At 51.7% G+C, this 23,779-nt stretch overlaps 2 protein-coding genes across 7 annotated transcripts in view; one reads left to right on the top strand and one right to left on the bottom strand.

Moving 5' to 3' along the window:
- Nucleotides 1-285: 285 nt before the first annotated feature.
- SS18L2 (SS18 like 2) lies at nt 286-6,041 on the top strand. Its single transcript, XM_044434105.1, has 3 exons — nt 286-419; nt 4,682-4,758; nt 5,505-6,041. Exons 1-3 carry the CDS (start codon nt 351-353, stop codon nt 5,596-5,598), a joined length of 240 nt encoding a protein of 79 aa, XP_044290040.1. The 5' UTR covers nt 286-350; the 3' UTR covers nt 5,599-6,041.
- Nucleotides 6,042-8,300: 2,259 nt separating this feature from the next.
- Nucleotides 8,301-23,779, bottom strand: part of GARRE1 (granule associated Rac and RHOG effector 1) — a 53,190-nt gene continuing 37,711 nt past the window's right edge. For all 6 annotated transcript variants that reach the window (XM_044434326.1, XM_044434327.1, XM_044434331.1 and 3 more), the window contains 7 exons: nt 18,551-18,648; nt 18,306-18,431; nt 15,993-16,963; nt 13,455-13,620; nt 13,037-13,171; nt 11,549-11,627; nt 8,301-10,754 (listed from right to left, as the gene is read on the bottom strand). In XM_044434326.1, coding sequence (XP_044290261.1) covers nt 10,443-10,754; nt 11,549-11,627; nt 13,037-13,171; nt 13,455-13,620; nt 15,993-16,963; nt 18,306-18,431; nt 18,551-18,648 — 1,887 coding nt within the window. In that variant the 3' untranslated portion in view covers nt 8,301-10,442. The remainder of the gene's footprint in view (nt 10,755-11,548; nt 11,628-13,036; nt 13,172-13,454; nt 13,621-15,992; nt 16,964-18,305; nt 18,432-18,550; nt 18,649-23,779) is intronic.

Genomic DNA, 23,779 nt, shown 5'->3' with positions numbered 1-23,779 from the left:
GCCGCCCCGAGGAGAGCGTGTGCTCGAAGCCTCGCGGAAGCGGCCCGCCCGGCCGCTGCCCCTTCCCCCGTTCCGTCCCCATCGCAGTCACCCGCCCAGACCGCCCGCGTGTGCGCGTCGCTGCGGCGCAGCACGCGAGGGCTCAGCGGGACGGGCGCGCTGGTGCAAGCCCGGCGGGCGCCCGGCAGCGCCCCTCCGCGGCACGTGCCGGGGAGCGGCGCCCGAGTGGAGCGCCCGCCCCCGGCGCGGCCGCCCGCCAATCCGCGCGAGCGGCGCCGGCCCCGCGCTCCCAGGATGCCTCGCGCCGGGGCCGCCCGCGCCGCCGCGGGTGAGGGCGAGGCGCCGCGGCGATGTCGGTGGTGTTCGTGCCGGAGCGAGTGCGGGGCAAGGCGGAGGTGAACCAGGAGACGCTGCGGAGGGTGAGCGGCGGCGGCGGCGGGCGAGGGGCCGCCGTGGAGGCGGAGGACGCGGCGCCCGGCCCTCCCGGGCCTCACTTCCGGGTCCCGCGAAACCGCGCCGGGCGGGCGGGCGGGGCGCCGCTCTCGCTCCTCGCCGGGACTCTATGGGCCCCGCCGGCCCTTTGTGGTGTTTTCGTGGGCGCGGCCCGGAAGAGCCGCTCTAGGCTCCCAGGCTCGACCCCGCGGCGGTAGCGAGGGCGTGACGTCAGCGCCCGGTCATGGGGTGCTCCGCCGTGCTCGGATCGGCAGGTCGCGCATGCGCTCCGCTTTGCACATGCTCAGGGGCATTATTGCTCCCAAGCGATACATCACACTGGCTCTCAGTGTCTTTATCCAATGTTAGAATGGACTTGTTAAAATGAATGGGCCTTGAATCAGCCTAGTATTAGGTACAGTCCAGACAAAAGAAATGGGGAATGGCATTCTGTGAACTATTTTCCTGAACGGGTGTAGTGGGAGTCCCTAAGCTGTCAGTGCACAAATGACAAAAGAGGATACATATGGCCAGTAATGCACTACAGCAGGTGCCTAGACTGTGTGTGTGTGCATGCGCGTACTTATGCAAGCACTTACACTGGCATGGGCATACCTGTGGAATAGATTTTCCTCTGGTTGGATTTCTGGGGTGCTACAAGTAAATCACTGCCTTGTCGTGGCGAAGGGGCTTGCGTAGCTCAATGAAGCTGTGAGCTCTGCCATGCAGGGCCACCCAAGACGGACAGGCCATAGCAGAGAGCTCTGACAAAACGTGATCCACTGGAGAAGGAAATGGCAGCCCACTCCAGCATCTTTGCCATGAAACCCCCATGGACTGTACCAAAGGGCAAAAAGATATGATGCCGGAAGATGAGCCCCTCAGGTCAGAAGGTGTCCAGCGTGCGACTGGGGAACAGCAGAGGGCTAGTACTAGTAGCGCCAGAAAGAATGAAGCGACTGGGTCAAAGCCGAAAGGACACTCAGTTGCAGATGTATCTGGTGGCGAAAGGAGAGTCCGATGCTGCAAAGATCTATACTCCATAGGAACCTGGAATGTAAGATCCATGTATCAAGGCAAGCTGGACGTGGTCAAACAAGAGATGACAAGACCATCAACATCTTAGGAATCAGTGAACTAAAATGGACAGGAATAGGTGAATTCGATTCAGATGACCATCAGGTATACTACTGCGGGCAAGAATCCCTCAGAAGAAATGGAGTAGCCTTCATAGTCAATAAAAGAGTAGGAAAAGCAGTACTGGGATACAATCTCCAAAATGACAGAATGATCGCAGTTCGAATCCAAGGCAAACCATTCAACATCACAGCAGTCCAAGTCTGTGCCCCAGCCACTGGTGCTGAAGAGGCTGAAGTTGACCGGTTCTATGAAGGCCTACAACACCTTCTAGAATTAACTCCAAAAAATGATGTCCTTATCATCATGGGGGATTGGAATGCTAAAGTAGGAAGCCAAAAGATAACCGAATAACAGGCAAGTTTGGCCTTGGAGTACAAAATGAAGCAGGGCACAGGCTGGTAGAATTTTGTCAGGAGAATACAATGGTCATAGCAAACACTCTTTTCCAACAACCCAAGAGACGGCTCTACACATGGACAGCACCAGACGGTCAATACAGAAATCAGACTGACTATGTGCTCTGCAGCCAAAGATGGAGAAGCTCCATACAGTCAGTAAAAACTAGACCAGGAGCTGACTGTGGCTCAGATCATGAGCTTCTCGTTGCAAAATTTAGGCTTAAATTGAAGGAAGTAGGGAAAAGCACTAGGCCACTCAGGTATGACCTAAGTCATATCCCTGATGAATATACAGTAGAGGTGACAAATAGACATAAGGAATTAGATCTGATAGACAGAGTGCCTGAAAAACTTTGGACGGAGGTTCGCAACATTGTACAAGAGGTAGCACTAAAACCATCCCAAAGAAAAAGAAATGCAAGAAAGCAAAATGGCTGTCTGAGGAAGCTTTACAAATAGCTGAGGAAAGTAGGAAAGCGAAAGGCAAGGAAGAAAGAGAAACATACACCCAATTGAATGCAGAATTTCAGAGAATAGCTAGAAGAGATAAGAATGCCTTCTTCAATGAACAGCGCAAAGAAATAGAAGAAAACAATAGAATAGGGAGGACCAGAGATCTCTTCAAGAAAATTGGAGATATGAAGGGAACATTTCATGCAAAGATGGGCATGATAAAGGACCAAAATGGCAGGGACCTAAGAGAGGCAGAAGAGATTAAGAAGAGGTGGCAAGATTACACAGAGGAACTAGACAAGAAAGAGCTTAACGTCCCTGATGACCACGATGGGGTGGTCACTGACCTCGAGCCAGACATCCTGGAATGTGAAGTCAAATGGGCCTTAGGAAGTCTGAGCAACAACAAAGCTAGTGGAGGCGACAGTATTCCAGCTGAGCTATTCAAAATCTTAAAAGACGATGCAGTAAAAGTGCTACACTCAATATGTCAGCAAATTTGGAAAACTCAACAGTGGCCACAGGATTGGAAAAGGTCAGTTTACTTTCCAATCCCAAAGAAGGGCAATGCCAAAGAATGTTCAAACTACCGCACCATTGCACTCATTTCACATGCTAGCAAAGTGATGCTCAAAATCCTACAAGCGAGGCTCCAGCAGTATGTGGACAGAGAACTACCAGAAGTACAGGCAGGATTTCGAAGGGAGAGGAACTAGAGATCAAATTGCCAACATACGCTGGATCATGGAGAAAGATAGGGAGCTCCAGAAAAACATCTACTTCTGCTTCATTGACTACGCTAAAGCCTCTGATTGTGTGGATCACAACAAATTGTGGCAAGTTCTTAAAGAGATGGGAGTACCAGACCATCTTATTTGTCTCTTGAGAAACCTATATGCGGGTCAAGAAACAACAGTGAGAACTGGACATGGAACCACTGACTGGTTCAAAATTGAGAAAGGAGTTCGGCAAGGCTGTATACTGTCGCCCTGCCAACTTAACTTATATGCAGAGCACATCATGAGAAAGGCGGGGCTGGATGAATCACCAGTTGGAATTAAGATTGCTGGGAGAAATATCAGCGACCTCGGATATGCAGATGATACCACTCTAATGGCAGAAAGTGAAGAGGAGCTAAAAAGCCTCTTGATGCGGGTGAAGGAGGAGAGTGCAAAAGTTGGCTTGAAACTCAACATTAAGAAAACTAAGATCATGGCATCTGGTCCTCTCACTTCCTGGCAAATAGATGGGGAAGAAATGGAGGTAGTGACAGATTTTATTTTCCTGGGCTACAAGATCACTGCAGACGGGGACTGCAGCCAAGAAATTAAGAGACACTTGCTCCTTGGGAGGAAAGCTATGGCAAATCTAGACAGCATACTAAAAAGCAGAGACAAAAGTGTGTTTAGTCAAGGTGATGGTTTTCCCAGTTGCAATGTATGGCTGTGAAAGCTGGACCATAAGGAAGGCTGAGCGCCAAAGGATTGAGGCCTTTGAATTGTGGTGCTGGAGGAGACTCCTGCGAGTCCCTTGGACCGCAAGGTGATCAAACCGGTCAGTCCTAGAGGAGATCAGCCCTGACTGCTCTTTAGAAGGCCAGATAGTGAAGGTGAAACTCAAATACTTTGGCCACCTAATGAGAAGGAAGGACTCACTGGAGAAGAATTTATTGCTGGGGACAATAGATGGCAAAAGAAGGAGGGGACGGCAGAGGGTGGGGTGGCTGGATGGAGTCACTGAAGCAGTCGGTGTGAACTTAAGTGGACTCTGGGGGATGGTGGGGGACAGGAAGGCCTGGAGGAGTGTTGTCCATGGGGTTGCGATGGGTCAGACACGACTTTACGACTAACAACACCACAAGTAAAATGTTGAACGGAAAATAGAAGGGTGTAATTTTCAATTGGCTGTGTTTGAAAGCTCTGTAAAATCGTGTTCCCTGTCATGATTGTGTAGGCATTGTTGAATGAAATCCAAATACATAGTTGGGTAATAGCTTTACGAGGACCAATACAAAGGGCGCAAACATATATGCGCTCTTGCATTCTCTGGAACGCATCAGGTTAGGTAGTTGATGAACAACTTCTGAGAACTCAAAACATTACAATGAATTTTCACTGGTCTTGCCCAATTGTATTGCCCAGTTCTGGATTTTGGACTTTTGCTCTCCTGGACCAGCAGAACTACGTAATGCAATTGCAATGGTTGAATGGGTTTCAATAACATGCCTTTTTTTGCTGCTTTGCTCTTGTGACTTTCAGCTTCTAGATGAAAATGATCAACTGATCCGGTGTATCGTGGAGTACCAGAATAAAGGAAGAGCTGCAGAATGTGTGCAGTATGTACCTTTCTTCTCAGTCACCTGTTGTGCATCTTTCAGCTCCTCGTTTTAATATCTGCTAGTTCTTGCTAATTATCATAGGGTTGCTTGGAGAGTGTGTGCCCGAACCCTAACCTTAATAACGCCCCAGCCGTCCTGTCATACTTCTTCCTAAATGAAAAGTTCCAAATGCTTTATCCTTTGTTTGAAGGGGAGTGCTTCAGTTCCTCGCCCGTTTTGGCAGCCCCTTTTCTGCAACTTTTCCAGCTCTCTGGTATCCTTTTTCAGAGGGACAACCGGAACTGTACATAATTTTCCTTCTTTCTATTTCCAGTGAGGAAGCGGTGTTATTGCTAGTAGCATATTGGCATGCTTGGGGTACTTGCAAAAGTACCCCCCCCCCAAAAAAAACCCTAAACTCTTTCGCTAACAGTCCAGGGAGGCCTGACCCTGTGCAGTGGCTGGCTGGGGCCAGAATGGAAAGCCAAGTGGCACAGAGAAGCATTGCTGGAGGAGGGCACAGCTGGGTGGCTGAAACGGGGGCATCCTGCCCTGCCACGGTTTGCTCTCTTTGTAATTCGGAACAAAGTGTTGCCATGGTAAGAAAAGCAAAGACGGGCTTCCATTTAGATATATCACTGACTTAGTGCTGGGAGAGCAACAGAAAGCTGGATCGTAATGTCACTTATATGCTAAGGAATTCTGTTGTATCCTTTTGCTTGCTGGAATTTTCACAAGACGGATTCTTTGGCTTGTCTCTTCAGGCACCAGCACACGCTGCACAGAAACCTGATTTATCTGGCCACCATCGCCGACGCATCTCCCTCTCCGAATGCAGAGAAGACCATTGCGGACTGATGCACGGGTGTGCAAAAGGACTGAGCCTCTTTGGGGGGAGCAGGGAGAGAGTTTGGAAGAGCCAGCAGCTGCTGCTTTGAATGTACCCCTGTGGGAAACCTGCCACATTGTGCTTTTTTAAGACAGCACAGTTCTTATTCTCTTTGCAAGAAAAGGATCCAGCAGGCACGAGGGTGGCAAACGCAGTAACCTGCTCCCTCTGTCGGAGGGCAGCTTGCAGAGCAACCTGGAGCCATCGACCCAGGCTGCTCTTTATTGCCAACTCTCCCCTTCTGTATTCCCGTTGTACTTGCACTGCATCACCAGTAGAGGGCAGTGCCAAGCTTTGCCTCGCCTGCTCATCCCCATAAATACTGCACTAATTGTCCCACAAACATGCGACTGAAAGCAGGGAGTGCTGGAAATGAACTGCATTAAGGAAATAAAATTCTGCTTCGAGTTGACTGCTTGCGTCCTGTTTCCGTTACCCAGTGTCCCCAGTTTCTAGTCGCTTTACCCTTTATGGGTCCCACCACCTGCCCCTTAATGTGCTAGCAGTGATCTGAATGGCATTTCCTTTCTGGTGTCTACCGAAAGATGCCATGTGGTTAAACTTTTTTCTGGTGGGTTGTCCGGGACAGGGAGATGGACTGGAGAGCTTGCAATACAAAGCCTGAACGGAGCAAGCATGCTAGAAGTTAACTTACACAGGAAGCCTCAGTAGCTGGTCTTAAGCATGGATCCCGAGCAGTATAGTTGAGGAGGAACTGGCGAGCACCTTCCTCGTTACATTTGTATGCCGCCTCAGAGCCTGAAGGCTTTCTGGGTGGCTCACAATGAAGGCACCATGGAGCCGGTGCTGCTGTTCACCAGCCTTCCACGACCAAACCATATGGAAAGCCGGAATGCACCAGTCCGCAGAGAGAGCCGTTCTTTGAGAGCTAGGCTGCCAATGGCCTTAACTGCTAGTGTAACGGGTCGGTCGCCCCCGGAGGTCTGAGATGGGAGAGGCCAAATGGCTAGCCAACAGCAGCCTGTGTGCTGTGCTGGTTAGCGCGGGTTTGGGCCCTGCGGAGCTGCAAAGCTTTCTGAGTAACTTTGGGCTGGGCGCAGCCTCTCGGCCCAACCCACCTCACAGGCTTGTGCTGGTAAGCAAGGGGAGGCAGCCTTGAAAGAAATCTGGGCTGTAAACGTACCAACAGTTAACCTGCCTGGAGAACTGTGTAAAAGGGGTTCCCAAAACAGGCATGGCTTCTTATTCCAACTTGCACTGAAAACCATCACGAAAGCCAAGCCAGAGGGTAACTCACTCAGTAAACCCCTCTGTTGGTTACAATGCCCAGAAAGGGGGCCATAATGAAATGAAAATGTTACATATTTGTACTAAATACTGTTTAAAGCAATTCAGCCACTTTGTTCAGCAAGGGACCAAGGCACTGCCCTGGACTAGCACCTTACCAGCTTGCAGCAAGATTGGATGGGGTAGTGGGAAGCCTCTGCTGAAGATCTGCCCCACTCCCAGGCTCAGAAGTACAGAACTTCTGTGGCACAGTTAGCATGCCGTTGTCGGTCACAAAGTTGTGCCTGACACATCACAACCCCATGGACAACATTCCTCCAGGCACTCCTGTCCTCCACCGTCCCCGGGGTCCACCCGAGCTCACACCCACTGCCCCCGTGACCCCATCCAGCCACCTCATCCTCTGCCGCCCCCTTCTCCTTTTGCCGTCAATCATTCCTAGCACACCCTTGAGAAATTGATGCCATGGATACCACGGCACAGGGCGAGAGCGTCTGGCACGTTCAAAGTGGAAAAGCTCCTGTGTAAACGGCATCTTCATAAGGCACAAAAGTATTTCCCCCCGCCTGTTACAACAACGTGGTGTGAGACAGAAGCTACTAGTAACGTACCGGGGAAATGCTCTCCCACACTCCGCTGTGGGTCCCTGCTTGGTCGCAGGCTGGGAAGGGACTGCCCAGGAGTGCTGTGCTCAAGGGGATGGGCCCAGGGCGCTCCGGAGCGTGGCCTGCCTCTCCGGCCCAGGCCCTGCGGGCAACTCCCTTGGCTAGGCCCCGCAAGCGAGAAAGAGGGCAGGCAGCCAGAACCTGCAGAAACAATGGGAACAAGGAGCTGCTGCCAGGGGATGGGGGGGGGGGGGGGGGGGGGGGGGAAGGTCCGGGGGGCAGAATGGGGGGACAGCAGTAGCGCACCCATCAACCCAATTCCAAAGGGTTGGGAACCCTCCAAATGCTGCTCCGCACCTGTGACCCTGGGGCCATGAAAACCTCAGGCAGAATCCAGCTGCAAGGGTCTAGCTTCTCTTTTGAGGTTCGGATCCGGACAGTTCCTCGGGGAAGCCTCTGCCTCTGTCCCTGAGGGTTTCAGACCTCGACACCACTGGCTGGCTAGAGAGGAAACGGCTTCTCAAAGGTACTGCGCCACTTTGAAGCTTCCTTCAACACTTGCAGTAAGTAGGGCAGGCCATGCTGGAGCGAGGCCCCGGATTCGAGGTACAGTTCGCCTGCACACCCAGTGAACGCGCCTGCGCCCTGCAATGGTCGAGGATCCCAAAGGTGGAGAAGCAGCAGGAGGCCTCACTTAGGCGGGGCTGTTCTGAATTCGAGCACGGTCATTTCTAAGTTAATAAAAGCTCCTCCTGAAAGAATTTCAGTGACGGTGCTCACTGACTTCCGCAGAAGTCTTATGTTAAGAAGATATAACCTCTTATTAAAGGTATATCTTTAATAAAGCAAATAGGGTTGTTTTTACTTACAGGTGCTTTAAAATTAAAATACAAAATGTACAGTTCCAGTTCAAAGCATCGGCTATTCATCGACGTACTGCGAAAAGGTTAACTAAGCACCAAACCCCGGCACTCAGCAGTGCGAAACATTGTGCGGCAAGAGTTGTTGCCAAGTGCAAACCGCTTGGGAAAAGGATCGGTGTCCCGAAGAACCGGAAGCAGAGGGCCAGAGTAGCACCTACTAGAGAGATTCCCCGGCAATTCCACAGCTCACTCCCGCCTGAGGAACTGCCAGTGCCGGCATTTGCCAGGCGAGTCTAACAGCAGCGAGCTGCTCCGCAGGGACCGCCAGCACACCGCGCCTGTACCTCACTCTGGGGTCGCTGTGGCACGTGACCACGGCACAGATCAGGGCCCAGCCTACGTTTTCAATGGCATAGTTGAGGAAACGCAAAACCACTTTTTTTAAATTCACCAACGTTTTAGCAGAAAGTACAGAACATTAACAACTTACAGACAGAAGCCACACTGGTTGTGCCAAGCACATGACTGTAAAGTTATGCACAGCAAACAACTCTGTAAACATGGTAAGAATGGGTTTCCAGGAAACATGGTGACAATACCATAAATACAGGCAACGTTGGCATCTCCAACCAGCACAAACAGGAACATTCTGGGCCTGCCAAGGTGGCCCTTCGCTGCACAAGCAGAGGCCGGGCGGGCGGGCGGGCGGCTGTGGCTCCCCGCACCCCGACTTTTAGTGTTGTGTTTTATTTATAGATATTTATAGATATTTTGGTATCTTTAATATACACATGTACTTAGTTTGTAGAAAATGGGAACTTAAAATGTGCTTTTATCTTCATCAAAAACTATATGCATTTATAACTAATAACCCATTTTACTTGTCAATGTATTAGAATGATATGACTTAAGAAAATATAAAAATAATATTAATACTGTCAAAAACCTTTATACCAGAAAATATTGTGGTTTATAATTACTCTTTCAAAGATGAAATATGAAAATTTAAATAGGTTTTATAAAGACTTCTCTCACCTCAATTAATATACAATGGGATAGCTATACATTTTTATCTTTTTTCAATTTAAGCACCAGTCATTCCCCCATATCCACTTTGGTTGGAAGGTATTTCCTAATTCCACAGGTTCACTTATATAATGGCACATACTGACTGAAAGTAGTTACTTTAATCCTTAGCACTACAAAAAATAGTGTTTTAAGTTCTCTCTCTTCTGAGCCAGCTCATGTTTTTACACACTAAGTCTAGCACTGAAATAAGACTTTAAATATTTGCAAGTAGTCTTAACAATTCTTTCATACATTTAAGGAGCACGGTATGGATAATGCCTTTGGCCAATGTAGAAGTATCAAATTGTGTATCACATGTAGTGTCTGCTGCAGAGGCGTACAATCCCCCAACCCATCATACGGAGCTTGTGCACGGGGTACGGGGTGGATTGTGCCCGCTGGGTGGCCAGGTAACTTGTGGCAAAGCCAGCCGTTCCAGGGCTTCTGCACGAAGGAAACGCCTGGGAACGCCCGCTTTGTGGTTGTTTCCACGCCACCCTGCGACAAGGAGAATGAGCGGCATGCAAACAACCAATGCATTTTGAAAAGTCACCGCAGCCTTCGTAGTCAGAGTGAAGACTTCCTTATCTAGTCAATTAGAAATCTAAACAAAAGGAGTGTTGAGCAAAACTGCTAGGTTTGCTTAAAAATACTCAAATTTGTTGTAGCAAGAAATGGGAGCTATAAATCTATATGAAAAAATAGCTATAAAATACAGTGCTCTCTGTGGTAATAATGTCGCAGTTTGTTAGCAGGGAAGTTCATACGCTTGGAAAGCATCACAGTTTGGGGCTGATGGGTCTTCAGCTAACACCTTGGCACCATTTGCTCAGCACTGTAAAGAGAGAGGAGAGGGAGAGAGAGGAGGAGAGAGATGGAGGGGGGGGAGGGAGGGGATCCCCGCAAGAAGCTGGTCACTTCACAGAACAACCAGAAGACAGTCACCACTGCACAAGTGTAAGACAAAGCAAATGCGTGTCGTGTCCGAGACTTTGGTCCTGTGCTGCCTCTCCCGCGAGAGATGGGCCGTCAGTACTGGTGCATGTACGAGGGCCTGCGCTCGTGCTTGGCCGGGAACGGTTTGAAGCCCTTATTCATCGGTTTGTGCTGAGACGGGGGCGGCGGGGAGGGCGGCGGAGGCGGCGGCACGTAGGCGAAGGAGGAGGAGAGCCCTGCCGAGGGAGCGCAGTCGCTGACGGCTGACCAGACGGGCGACTGCAGCATCTGCGCCGTGTCGTTCCACTGGCCGGCCGCGCTGCTCATTGGGTACAAGGGCAGGCTCTGGCTGGGCAGCGCGTGCTGCCAAGGGGCTTTTGGGGGCCAGGTTTTGGTCTTGCTGTCCTGCAAGAGAGCGGTGGCGAGGGCTGAGCACAGCGGAGGCGCGGACGGGACATCCCGCTCGCTTGCCCTGCGCAATCCCACAGGGTGGGCCACCCCGGCCATTTTGCCCCCTGGAGCGGCTTCCTGTGTCCGGGGAGGCCCATGGCAAACTGGGCAGACCGTTCAGGCCCAGGCCTGGCCATCTGCCCAGCCCTGTTTCGAGGACCTCCCCTCCCCTCCCCTCCCCTCCCCTCCCCCGAGAGGCTCCCAACCCCACAGGGCCGAAGAGCCGAAGGCGGGATGTGGCCGCTGCTGTTGCAAGCGCGACAGGGAGACTGGCCCCGTGCCACTGCCAGGTGCAGGCTGTGAGGGCAGAGCAGGCCAGCCGGGTCCTTCCCTGGCCCCGTCCGTCCCCGTGCCAGGCCTTCTCCTGCCACGCCTACGAGGCTCCAGCGCTTTGCTTCTCTGAGCAGCCCGTCATGGAGGACGCGCCCACACGTCCAAGCGAAGGGCTCGTGGTGTGGTGGGCGGAGAGCCTCTGTGCAGGCAGTGCTCATGCCACGCATGGAGCAGCTTCCGGACAGTGAGGACAGGAAGAACGCATCTACAATGGAGAAAAGCCTCCTGGGCCGGCGACGGCAGAGTCGGCCAAAAGTGAAACCCCTCCGAAAAGCACAGGCCGTCTCCGAAGGCCACCGAATTCAGGACATGGTTTTCCCCTGGAGGAACCGTTTTAAGCAGCCGGCCATGAGCCGAGTAAAGGGGTGCCTCCGTGACTGGTCTCTGGGAAACACAGCCCTGAATCTCATACTTGCCTGGTTATGATCATCCACTGTAGAAAAGAGTGGCGGAGAAGGAAGCGTGCTTGGATCTTGCTCCCCACTGCTGTGCTTCCTGCGGAGAAAGGGCAGCGTTGGCGCTCTGAACCAAGGAGGAGACCAAGGAAGAAGCAGGGTCGTGGCTGCGGGAAGGGGGTGATGCCTCAGCCTTCTCCCAGGAGAAGGGCTGGGTCTCTTTGTCCACTGGGGACCCATGACATAACGAGCGGCTTGTGGCCCTCCAGAAAGCAAGCACATGGTTCAAGAACTCCTGGCTACTCTGAAGTATCTCCAGGGCCGGAAGAAATACTTCCCCGGCCGACGAAGGAGCTGGTGAACAGCACTTCAGAGCAGCTGTCCTCCTTCGTCCAAACTCTCCAGGGCTGCAGCACCTTTTGGCAGAATCCTAACCGCACCTTCCGTGCATGTCCCTGGGTGCAGCTCCCATTTCCCGTCCCTTGAAGCCAAGCCGGAAAGATCCCCAAGTCAAGAGGCAGCCTATACGAGGCGGTGGGCCCATGGCCACCGCCCTGCTCAGCATCCCCCTTCCTGGAGACTGGCATGTGGACCGAGCAGTTCCAGCCTGGGGGCCGCTGTTTTGTCTTCCATTTGTTTCAACACAGTCTTTCTAGGACTTGGGCCTGCTCTAGGCGTGCGATGGGCACCCCGCCTATGTGCCACTGAGCACAACCAGCCATTCACAGCTAGGAATGGAGGGGAAGTGGTTTGGCTGGCCTTTAATGCAACTTAACGCACATTTCTCAGACCTGGCACATCAACTCGAATACTGTTATCCAAATGGGTTTCTAAATTCTTGGCAAACTGTGATGCCAGTCTTGATCAAAAACTGCAAACTAGGAGAAGTTGTATATAAAACTGCATTCATGGGGGAGAAATAAATTTAAGTTCTCATAACAATGCTAGAATAATTGGTAGGCTAGTGTGGAAACGGGACAGAGTAAACTTGTGCTTGGAAAAAGGTGACTGTTGTAAGAAAGCAAAGTTTGTCTCGCTGCAATCCACTTTCAAATGCAGCTTATTCCATCTCTCTCCAATCCACAGGATAGCACAGGAAAAGCTTGCAGTTCCGGCAGAGACTTGACACAGCCAACCCGGTGCTGCTTTCCGAGCGTTCGCTGCGTGTGCTCGAATGAGCAGGCGCGAAGCTGGCAAGGCACGTGCAGGGCACAATGGCCCAGACCGTGGCTGGAAATGGACGGGGCTGCCCAGCTTTCTGGCCCGGGGCTCCTGTGGTGCTTGTCTCCATGAGCTGAAGCAACGGCGAGCCCAGGGGGAGAAACGCCAGCTGGCAGAAGGACGGAGCTCTTCCGTGGGGCACCCTCTTGGCTGTGAGAGCAGCCAGGCGAGGAACGCTCCCGAGCGGCCTGCAAAGTCCCTTCGGCCGGAGGAGGGCAGGGACACCCACAAAACCAGAGTCCCCCTTCTGCTCTTCCAAGGACGGGTGGGTGGGGGTCTTCTGCTCACCTTCTTTGCTTGACTGCAGCAATGATGTCCGGCCCTGAGAACATGGAAAACAGGCTGTCTCCGTTGGCTGAGGAGGTTTCGTCGCTGGAACTGGCCGAGTCGCCCTGAGTCCCCGACCAGCTGCTCGCCATCTCCCTGGGGAGAGATGGGGGGAGGCAGGGGTCAGGGGCTCCAGGCCCAAGCGGCTCTACGTGTGACTCAGGCAGCCAGAGTCAGCCCTCACAGGGCTTCTCCTCGGAATTTTCTAGGCAGGGGAATGCTAATCAGGCGGGCCGGAACCCTCTAACATGGCACGGGAGTGCCCCTCCAGCCCCCCACGAACCCTCACGCAGGGCCCCCTGGAGCTGGCCCCCCTGTGCAGCAGCAAGAAGGGCGCCAAGCGAAGGGGCATTTCGTGCCGGTGTGCGAAGCGCCTCACCCTTCTGTGAAGTAGTCCGGGAAGGGCCATGTCCTGTGAGGGTCCTCGGGATGAGACCAGTTGCCGCGCGCGTTGCCTGGGCGCCGGAAGTGCTGCGCCTGCCGCTTCTGCTGCATGGCCTGGCTGACCCCAGCCACGTAGCGGGCGAACTCTGGGTCGGAGCCAACTGGGCACAAGAGAGGCAGGGGGCAGTCAGCTGCGGACACGGTGGACTGTCTCTGCACCGGGCCCCCCTCACCCAACCGTCTGCCTGGAGCGCACATCCACACAGGACACGAGGCGCCCGACCGACAGCAGCGGACGGCGAGACTGCCTGCCACACACGTGTGCATGGTGCAAGCAGGCCAGAACCTCTAGGCTAAACCAAGCGCAACGTTCAGCCTTAGGAGAGCAAACCCCCAGCTTCAACCCAAACCCAAAGGTGGGCGAAGTGAGCGTCATGACGCCAACACCTCCGCCCTCGGGCTGAGTCCTCCCCATGCCAGGCAAACGGGCCCAGGGGCTCTGACCAGCCGGAGCAGCTGCCGCCCCCGTTCATCCACAGGCGTCTCGGCGAGCCCTCTTCCCACCACGCTGCTGCTACAAAACTTGGCAGCCCACCAGGGCTGTGGAAAAGCTGGTTCCAGAATTGCATTCCTCTTGTGAGGAGAGATTATTCTCCGTCATAAAGATGAGGAATGCCCAAAGGAAGCAAGCAAGCAAGCAAGCAAGCAAGCAGGAGGCACACCGATCCTCCTCCGAGATTGCTTTCCAAAGATAACGAGCGAAAGGAATGTCCCCTCTCCTTCCCTCCCGCCACGGCCACCCTGACTCTCACTGCAAAATCCAAGCAAAGCAAGGCAAAGGTGGCCAGTCCTACCTGGCTGAACAAAGCTACGAAGGGGCAAGGGGCGCACACAGGCCCTGGGCGTGCCATGGGGCCAGGATGCCCTCCCCCGGGACTCAGGGACATGCGGCAGTCCTCGGCGGGGCCCGGGGGAGCGTGTCCCCTCGTTTCCCCCTGCCAATCCCATCCGTGCGCCAGGGAGGAGGCCCTGCGGGGCTGTGGGTGGAGGTGCAGGAGGCAGGCACTGCCTTGTGGTCTCACTTCCTGGTGCTCTGGGCAAGGGCATGGACCCCCCCCGCCCCACCCACCCAGGGCACATGCCACCGCAACAGGCTTCTCGCAAGGCCAGCACACGTCCAACTCGCACTCTGTCCTGGCGTTCCTGCAATACTCCCGTTCTGCAGGGGCGACTTCGTAAGCTCAGTGGGCTCACCGCACGTCAGCGGCAGCAGCACGTGCTCCAACTGTTTCTGCCAAGGACAATCGGAACGGCTCAGGAGACTGGCCGGCGCTCTGGATCCGAACAGCACGCACAGGAAAGAAACGAGGCGGCGGCATCTTTCCCAGCGTTTGGCAGACATTTTACGGAGGAGCCCCAGCGGCTGCTTTTGCTCTCCTCCTCCCTTGCCGGCAACACACTTTCCTCTGAACATGTGATATTTATTCCATGCAGATAAAATGCACGCCTATTCAGAATATGCCATCGTAAACTCACCACGATGCTGAGGGGACCCAAAAAGCTGGGCAGTCTAACCAGTTGCCCCGAGGGGGGCTGTCCCACCTCGCCCATCAGAGTTCTTCTGCCCCATGAGCATATTCAGCATTTGCAAAACCAAGAAGGGCTTCTCAAAGTCTGTGATAAGTGATCTTGAGGCTGCAAAGCTGGTCCAGAACTTAAGAAATGGAGGTGGAGGTGGAAATGTAGTCCAGCCAGTCACATGATCTGTCACTTGGCCCAGTCTTACCCAACCTGGTGCTGTCCCAAACCTCCAGGGTCCTTCTGACTGGGAAGGCTGGCCCAGCCCAAGCAAAGTCAACATGGCAGAGCCGGCTGGAGCCGGGGGTCAGACTAGATGGCCGGGAGACCCCTTCTGTTTGCTCTGTTTCTATGGCGAGAGGGGTGCGGGATCCACCCAAACAGCAGGGGAGGAAGCGAGAGCCTCATGCTCTTCAGGAATCTGGGAAGCCAGCTGGCTCCAGGTGGGAACTGCCCCATCGCAGTACGCAGGTGGACAACACTCTCCCTTCCAGCCCGCTTTGCTCTGGAGGAAGCCCAGCGCCATGCGGGGAACAGCAGAGCACAAATTTGGTCTGGCAAGCTCTTAAAGTGGCAGCTGCCTCATGGATCACGGTGCACGGGGGAGGCTATTCATGAAAGGAAAGCCATTCACACACGGAGATGCACTCTCAGACCAGGGCTGCAGGCACAGCATCCTTCTCCAACCTGGTGCCCTCCACAAGCTTGATTCTGGAACTCCTGACCACTGGCCGTGGTGCTCGGGCTGATGGGAGTTGAGGACCAAAATCTCCTGAGGGCATCAAGCTGGGGAAGGCTGGCCTAGAGCCTTGGCGTCCTATTTCCACCAATAAGACACTCCGGACCAACTTGAAGAGGGTCCCTCACCCCATGCCAAGACCCACAGACGGGCAGCATCTGGCAAACCGGCGGCGGGGTGCTGCACCTGCCGACGGAGCCCGGAAGAGGCACTCACCTGCCGGGTCAAAGGGTAGGAACTCGCCCAGCATTCCAAAGATCCCGTCGCTTTGGTCGCGGTTTGGCCATGTGTTATTCCTCGGCCCCTGCGGCTTCTGCCCCAGCATCTCTGACATCATGTTGTCCATGTAACTGTTCACAAGACCCAAGTTGTAGAGGTCGGCGCTCAGATCGGAGAAGGTGTGGCCGCTCCACTGAGGCAAGTGCGCCAGGCCGGGGTTGACCGCCTGCTGGCCAGAACCGGCCGGCCACTTGCCGGGCAGGCGCTGCTGCGAGCCGATGGGCTGGAGCAAGTGCTGATAGTACTGCTGCTGCGGGGGCTTCTGCGGTGGGGGAGGGGGCTGCGGGGGCCCCTGCGGCAGGGGGTGCAAGGGGGCGTGGGAGGAGGGCTGCGGCTGCTGGTGCGTGGCCGCCGGCTTCTGCTCCGCTGCTGAGGAGGACGAGGCCACCGAGTTCCTCCGTTTTGCCTGCGGTGAGGCCTGCTGGGACTTGCCCATGTTGAAGCCGGAGAGGAAATCGATGACCTCCTGCATTTCTTGGTCCGTTGGCAAATTCATACCTTTGGCATCCTTGCCATCCTCTGCTCGGAGGCTGCCGCTTCGGTCGAGGAGAAACCCATTGACGGCCTGGTGGCCCAGGTTCTGCTGGGCCGGCTCGACAGGCCGGGGGAAACTCCCCATGTTCAAGATATTTTGCAGTCGGGCATCCATGTTGTTGGAGATTTTTGCTTTATCCTCTGAGTTAGCTATAAAAAGGTTTTTGGAAGGTATGTTGGGAATGGAGTAGCTACCACTGTTGTTTGAACTCACACAGGACGCTTTCTTTGTGAATCGGGAAGTCAGCTTTGAGAAAGTCTTCTGCAAGCCACCGGTCGATTTGCTTCCATTTCCGGAGGGTAAGTCAGTGTGACCCCCAAAATCGCTGATCTCGCGCTGGAGCTGGATCTGAATGCAGGGCAGGGCTTGTTCCCTGTTTTAACAACAAGAAACCCCTATTTCAGGCAAAAAGAAAAGGCAAGGTTCCCTACAACACAGACATCTGTATGAGAATTAAGCCCAAGGCATGAAATTTAGGTTTCTTAGAAATGGATGAATTCCACTAGTGGGAAATAAAAGCACAGTACAAAACCCTGCGACAGAAGGCCTCGTAAACTGTTTCTGCACAGTAAGAGCTCTTGCCTTGAAAAAGTGGCCATCAGTATGTGCAATTTTAAACCTCCCAACACAGGCCTTTGTATGACGACACCGTAACACAGTCAAGAAAACAGAAAGCTTGCTTTGGCCGAGCACCTCACCAGCCGAGTAACAGTCCTGCATGGGGTGAAGTGAACACACAGCCAGAGGAGGCCGCAACGGGCATGGGGAGGCAGTCAATGAAGGGGGGGGGGGGGGCAGTCAGCCGCCCCCATCCTGCTCCACCCGTCTCAAAGCCATTTAACCCACTGAGAGCAGTGCTGCTCTGGCTGCTCACACGCACGCTTCATCCAGGCAGAAAGGGAGCCCTTGATTCCACAGCAACCGGGCTGCTCTCGAGCCGAAGAACGCCCAGGTGGGCCCCTTCAGGGGCGGCCGGACACTGGGCACAGCATCCGCTAGGGGTTGGGGGTCTCCATGGGCGCCTCAGCCGTGCTAGGGCGGCCGGAGTCTAAGGAGCCCAAGAGGAAGGGTGCCTGCGAGGCCCTGGAGGGACACCTGCCCCCCCGAGTCAGCGAGTTATTCGCCCAAATGGCCATCTTCTCCCAGGATGACATTTTAAATGGCAACCCTTCCATGTTTTATCCACGAAATTAACGTTTGGCACAGCCTTTTTCTGGCATGCGAGCAAGTGCCACTTTCCAAAGGTGTTGTGTATCCAGCGTTACCAGGATTCCTGTGGAGCCACAATCCTCAAATAGGGCTCAAAGGACTGAGCCAACGGTCTACCGGTCGCCAGGTGTTTTCATGCTCAAGACACCCAGCGGTCAAACCAGACAGCTTACCAAAGCAGCAAGCAAAGGTTCCTGGCACATCTGCCGCAAAGATATTCAGTATCCTCTCCCCGCAACAAGTTCTCCCGTTTCCCGTCCAGCAGGCTTGGGTGATGGGCCGTAACTTTCAGGCAAGGAGCAGAGATGGCCAGAGGACCCGGCCGGGTGCCCGGGGATACTGCCCTCCACCGCTGCCCCAGGCCTCTCTGCTCCTCCACACACTCCCCGCTGGCCCCAACCGGGCGGAGCTCCCACCTCGGTCACCCCCGACACTGGGGACAAAGGCACCGCCTGTGCACCGCCCCGATGTCTGGGTGGGAAGGCTGAGGCGCAGGCCACACACACCTCCCTTCCTTCCACCGATTCAGGTCAAACATGGCAGTGTACAGCACGTCCACCAGCCCCAGGGTCTTCTCTGGATCCAGGCTTCTCTGCAGCAGGGACATCGTGGCCGGGTCTTCTTTCAGGCACCTGAGAAAAAAACGCAATATGACATCTCCAGAATGCTCACCTTCGGATGAACCGTTGGTTTTCTCAGCATTTTTTAAAGCTTTCTCAATTTTTTTTCCCTAAGAGTAAGTCATAATTACCAAGTTGATGGGACTTGAACCACGATTCTAGAGTTTTCTAAGCTTATTTGGGGTGCATACGCTTCTTTGTTCTCAATCTGTGCTGTATCCACAACCACCTAATCACAAAGAAAAAGCAGTAAGCAACTGGCATTTTAAAATCACAGTTTTGTTCTCTGGACCTAGAAGAGGTCATTCTCCAACTGGTGAAAATACCGTCCTGCTGCTGCCAAGACAGCCCCGCGGGAGTGAGAACTTGGTCTGCTGGAGGATTAGGGATCATATAACCTGCCTGATGTTCGACTACAACTCCATCTGCCTTTGTCAACACAGCCAATGGTGAAGGATGATGGGAGCTGTGGTCTATCATCACCTTGAAGGCTGCATGTTCCTTGTTCCTGCTCTACTGCATCCAACCACCAGGCAACTGGGCTTCTGAAGGGACCTTTTGAGAGCTAGTGCAGTGAGGTGGTTAAGGGTGCTGGAGATCTGGGTTCTAGTCCCCACTCAGCCAGGGACTGGTTACTGCCCCTCAGCCTAACCCACCTCACAGGGCTGTTGTTGTGAGGAAAAATGGAGAGGAGGAGGACCTTGTAAACCACCTCAGCTCCTTGGAAGAAGAATGGCAGGATAAAAATGTACTGTAATAATGGTAACAATAACTTTAACTGGAACAGGTGCTGAGCTAAAGAACCATCTCTTTCTTACTCTGTTAATCCCAAAGGGTAACATTTGAAAAATACGGCATCACTTAGAATGGAAAGGTTTAATTCATGCTTTTCCAGCCGCAGAGAGTCAGGGTCCCCGTGCTTCTTCCCAGGGGGAGCGTCCACTTTGCGTCCCGCACCGCGGGACACACCTTGGCTCACCGAGGGCTTTTTAACCCATCAGCAGCCACAGTGCCCATGGGGCGCCCACTCAGTGGCCACTCAGCCCACTCAGTGAATTCGAGGACTGTGGGCTACAAGAGGGTTAGACAAACAGGCCACAGGTTCCGTGGCTGTCCAGGTGACATGACATCCCTACACGGAGGTGTCCTATTCTAAATACCAGCCTCAGGCTCAGGTTCAGCTGGGATTAAATAGCTCAAATTGGGCCACTGTGCCTCGCAAAGCGCCCTGCTGTGCCGTCATGCTTGCTCCCACAGCCTGCTATGCAGGACTAGAAAAAAAATCTTTGCCCTACGAGTAACCTGCCCCTGGAGCACGACTTCCGTAACGGCGCAACCGCTTTGCTGCAGCGGGCAGGTTGCAATGAAACGGCAGCAAGCCGTTCCGCCCAGGCCGCCGGGGACCAGGCCCACGCTGCAGCTCGAGGCTTTCCTTTGTCCCAGGCGAGGCCCAGCGATCCAGGAGTCCTCGCAGACTCTCTGTCCAGTTCGGGGCATGCAGGGTTTGGGGGAGCCAGGCAACGCTGGTGCCGTTTCAGCAGATGCCAAAGCGTGTGACCCACTGCTATTCTGCCAACGTGAGTTCCGCTCCAAGAACAGCCGATGGCCATTGCACACGCCAGCAACGGAAATGACTCCCCAGTCATATCAGAACATGGTTGAAGAATCTATGTCTAATATGATTGAAGAATTCAGATTGATAGATGTTTGGAGACATAAAAACCCAACCTCTGCTAAATATACTTTTTATTCGAATAGACATAGGTCGTGGTCTAGAGTTGATACGGTTTGGATAACCCCAGACTTAGTACCAGACTTGCTAGAAGCTGAAATAGAGGCAAATGTCTGGGCAGATCACAACCCTGTAGCTATATCACTGAAAGGGACAGTAAGGACGCCCAGATGGAGGTTAAATAAAGCCTTATTAAAGGATAAAAAATTCACAGAAGAGATAAATAAGGAAATGCAAATATTCTTTCAAATAAATAAAACTGAAGAGACCTCTTTACAAAATGTCTAGGATACAGCCAAAGCCTATGTCAGGGGGCTGATAATAACATACTCAGTAAAAATAAACAAAAGGAAAAAACAAGAAGGAGCTAAAATAGTAGAGGAATTGACGAAAAGTGAACAAGAATTACAGGAAGATCCATCCAAAAAAACCCTTAAGGTGCAAATGAATATTCTAAAACATAAACTGAAACTCCTGGACACAAATGAACTTACTAAGCAAATGAAATTGACCAAACAAAACTTCTTTGAAAATGCTAATAAACCAGGGAGATGGTTAGCCTATAAAGTAAAGAAAGAAAGAGAGAAGAGACTGATATGTAAATTGAAGGATGGAGAAGGACGACTGCAAGTACAAAGTATACATATCAAGAGAATAGCGGAAGATTTCTTTGCAAAGCTATACCAGAATGATGAGATTTCAACTGAGAAAGTAAAAGAATATATTCGAAAGGGAGACCTGCCAAAGTTACCGGAGAAATACCAAAAAGTATTGAATCAAGAAGTAACCATCACGGAAGTAATAGAGGCAATTAAGCAGCAAAAGAACAATGAAACTCCTGGCCCGGATGGGCGACCAGCAGAGTTTTATAAATCCTTTGAAGGAATTTTCGCTACGCTTCTTAAGGATATATGTAATGCAGCACTGTTAAATGCTAAAATACCAAATACTTGGACAGAGGCAAATATTTCATTAATACCGAAAGAAGACACGGACTTGACGCAGGTTCAAAATTATAGACCTATATCACTATTAAACGTGGATTACAAAATTTTTGCCTCCATAATGGCAGAAAGATTGAAGAAGTATCTAACAGACTTTATTCACTCAGATCAAAATGGTTTTTTACCTAAAAGACAAATGAGGAATAACTTGAGAACTATCCTGGACATCTTTGAGTATTATGAGATACATACGGAAAAACCAATGGCACTGTTATTCATGGACGCACAGAAGGCTTTTGACAATGTTAACTGGCAATTTATGAAGCAACAGCTAGCTCAAATGGAGTTTGGTGAAAGGCTTATTAATGCGATATCAAGCATCTATCAAAAGCAGTCTGCTAGGATTATAATCAACAGAGAATTTACAAATATTATAGATATACAAAAGGGTACAAGGCAAGGATGCCCGCTATCACCTCTGTTGTTTATATTGATCCTAGAAGAGTTAAACAGAAATATCAGGGACGATATGGACATTGAAGGCACTAGAATCAGAGATGAAAGCTATAAACTGCAAGCATTTGCAGATGATCTAGTTTTCGTAACGGGGGAACCCTTAGTAGCAATGCCTAAACTCCTACAAAGGATTGAAGAGTATGGCGAGGTTACTGGGATGAAAATAAACAGAGAAAAGACAAAATTGTTAGTAAAAAATCTCACACAGGAGCAGAGAAGAACTCTGCTTCAACAAGTTGACTTGCAGATTGTTAAAAAGGTTAAATATTTGGGAATTTGTCTTACAGCTAAGTGCACCACTCTGAAGGAAGACAATTATGATAAACTATTTAAGGAAATTAAGAGTGATTTGGAAGAATGGGCTAATTTGCCATCATCCTGGCTGGGAAGAACAGCACTGGCTAAAATGAACATATTACCAAAGCTTTTGTTTCTGTTCCAAATGATTCCCATAAAAATTGATAGAAAATGTTTTCATGATTTGAATTTTCAAATCTCGAGATTTATATGGGGAAAGAAGAAACCAAGGATTAAATGAAAAATACTTCAGGAGGCTAAAGAGAATGGGGGCTTTGGTCTCCCCGATTGGATGCTGTATTATCAAGCTTCTGTTTTATCGTGGCTAAAAGACTGGATAACTTTAAGAAATAAGAGAATCTTGTATCTCGAAGGGCATGATTTGCAAATGGGTTGGCACGCTTATATGTGGTATGAAAAGGCTAAGTTACATGGCTCTTTTTTAAGTCACTATATTAGGAAATCATTAATGTCGGTGTGGGAAAAGTTAAAGACAAAATTGTATAATAAATTATCAAGATGGCTTTCACCTATGGAAGCTTTTGTATATCCAAATGCATTGAACTTTGAAGGAATCATAAGATATGACGTTCTGGATAATGATGGAGGATTGAAATTGAATCAAGAAACACAAAAATCCTTAGCTTTTAAACCTGAAGTCTTCTTATGAGGCATTATACCGGAAGACATTAGTAAACAAGAAATGTACTTGATTTTACATATAATTACTGCGGCGAGGATTGCACTTGCTCAACACTGGAAAAGTGAAGAACCACCCACCAACGAATTGATCCTAAAAAAGATCTTGCACTGTGCAGAAATGGACAGATTGACTTTGTCCTTGAAGGAGAAAGAAGATACTGATTTCTATCAAACTTGAGACTCTTTTTATTATTGGCTAGAGAAATGGGACTTCGTATAGATTTAAATCTGTTTCTAAGTTAACATAAATGTAAAAAAATGTGGGGGCTGACTCAGCAGGTCCGATGTTTCTGATGACTGATGTTGGTTTTAGTTTTTCTTTGTTTTAGGGTTACAATTTTGAATAAAACATTATATATTTAAAAAAGGAAATGACTCCCAACAGTCATTGTTCTTGTTCTGCAGATGTTTCCTCGGTCCTTCCCACCCAGAGAACAGTCTAAACAATGGGCGAGGATGTCCCACAGCATGCCGGGCTGGAAGCCCTTCAAGCAGTCACAGCCTGTTCCTATCCCACTCTTTCAAAGTGCTCTGCAAGCGAGTTCCGCAACTGAGGGGTGTACACAGCCGCTTGCTCCAACATGAGCACTGAGCAGCGACGGGGTGAGGAAGGGGCAGTTGGCTTGCGGTCTTTTGCAGGGGATTTCTTACACATTTAGCAGAGACCACAATTCCTGGACTGCATAATTCAGCCATTAATTCTGGGATTCTTGCACAGAACAGCGCTGCTAAAAGCAGTGCCAAGACTCACCAGGGGTTGGCTCCTCCACTTCCACAGCGTAAGTCGCGCAAACACCGGGGGAAGGTCCCTCCAGCTTAGCCTTTGGGACTGTCATGTGAAAAGCACTGCTCTCTCCCTGCCGCATGCTGGCTCCCGCTTGCCCTTGTGTCCAATGTGCATCTAGGAAAACTGAGGGCGGCCTTCCTCTGACTGAGCCCTGAAGTGCCCAGCACCGCACCCGCCGCACCCTTCTTGCGCTACGAAGCGCCACTGCCTGATCCTGTCCTCCCACAAAGGGAACCGGGCCACCAATTTAAAATCTCATGCTCTCACTGCACCGCAACCGTGTCTGCATCACATCTGCTCAGGTTTGCTTTACTGTTTATCCTGCATGTGTATTAATTACATCCTGGAGCTCAGAGAAGATTTTAATTTAACAACTCCACAT

Source organism: Varanus komodoensis, unplaced genomic scaffold, assembly GCF_004798865.1.
Source record: "Varanus komodoensis strain SLA01 unplaced genomic scaffold, ASM479886v1 scaffold27, whole genome shotgun sequence".
NCBI lineage: Eukaryota > Metazoa > Chordata > Lepidosauria > Squamata > Varanidae > Varanus > Varanus komodoensis.
Note: the sequence above shows the minus strand (reverse complement) of the source record. Positions and strands in the feature narration are given on the sequence as shown.

Excerpts from the sequence above, each read along its gene's own strand:
- SS18L2 (XM_044434105.1), top strand. The coding sequence starts at position 351 with ATGTCGGTGGTGTTCGTGCCGGAGCGAGTGCGGGGCAAGGCGGAGGTG. Across the intron at positions 420-4,681 it reads ACCAGGAGACGCTGCGGAGG|CTTCTAGATGAAAATGATCA; the intron begins GTGAGCGGCGGC and ends TGTGACTTTCAG. Across the intron at positions 4,759-5,504 it reads AGAGCTGCAGAATGTGTGCA|GCACCAGCACACGCTGCACA; the intron begins GTATGTACCTTT and ends TTGTCTCTTCAG.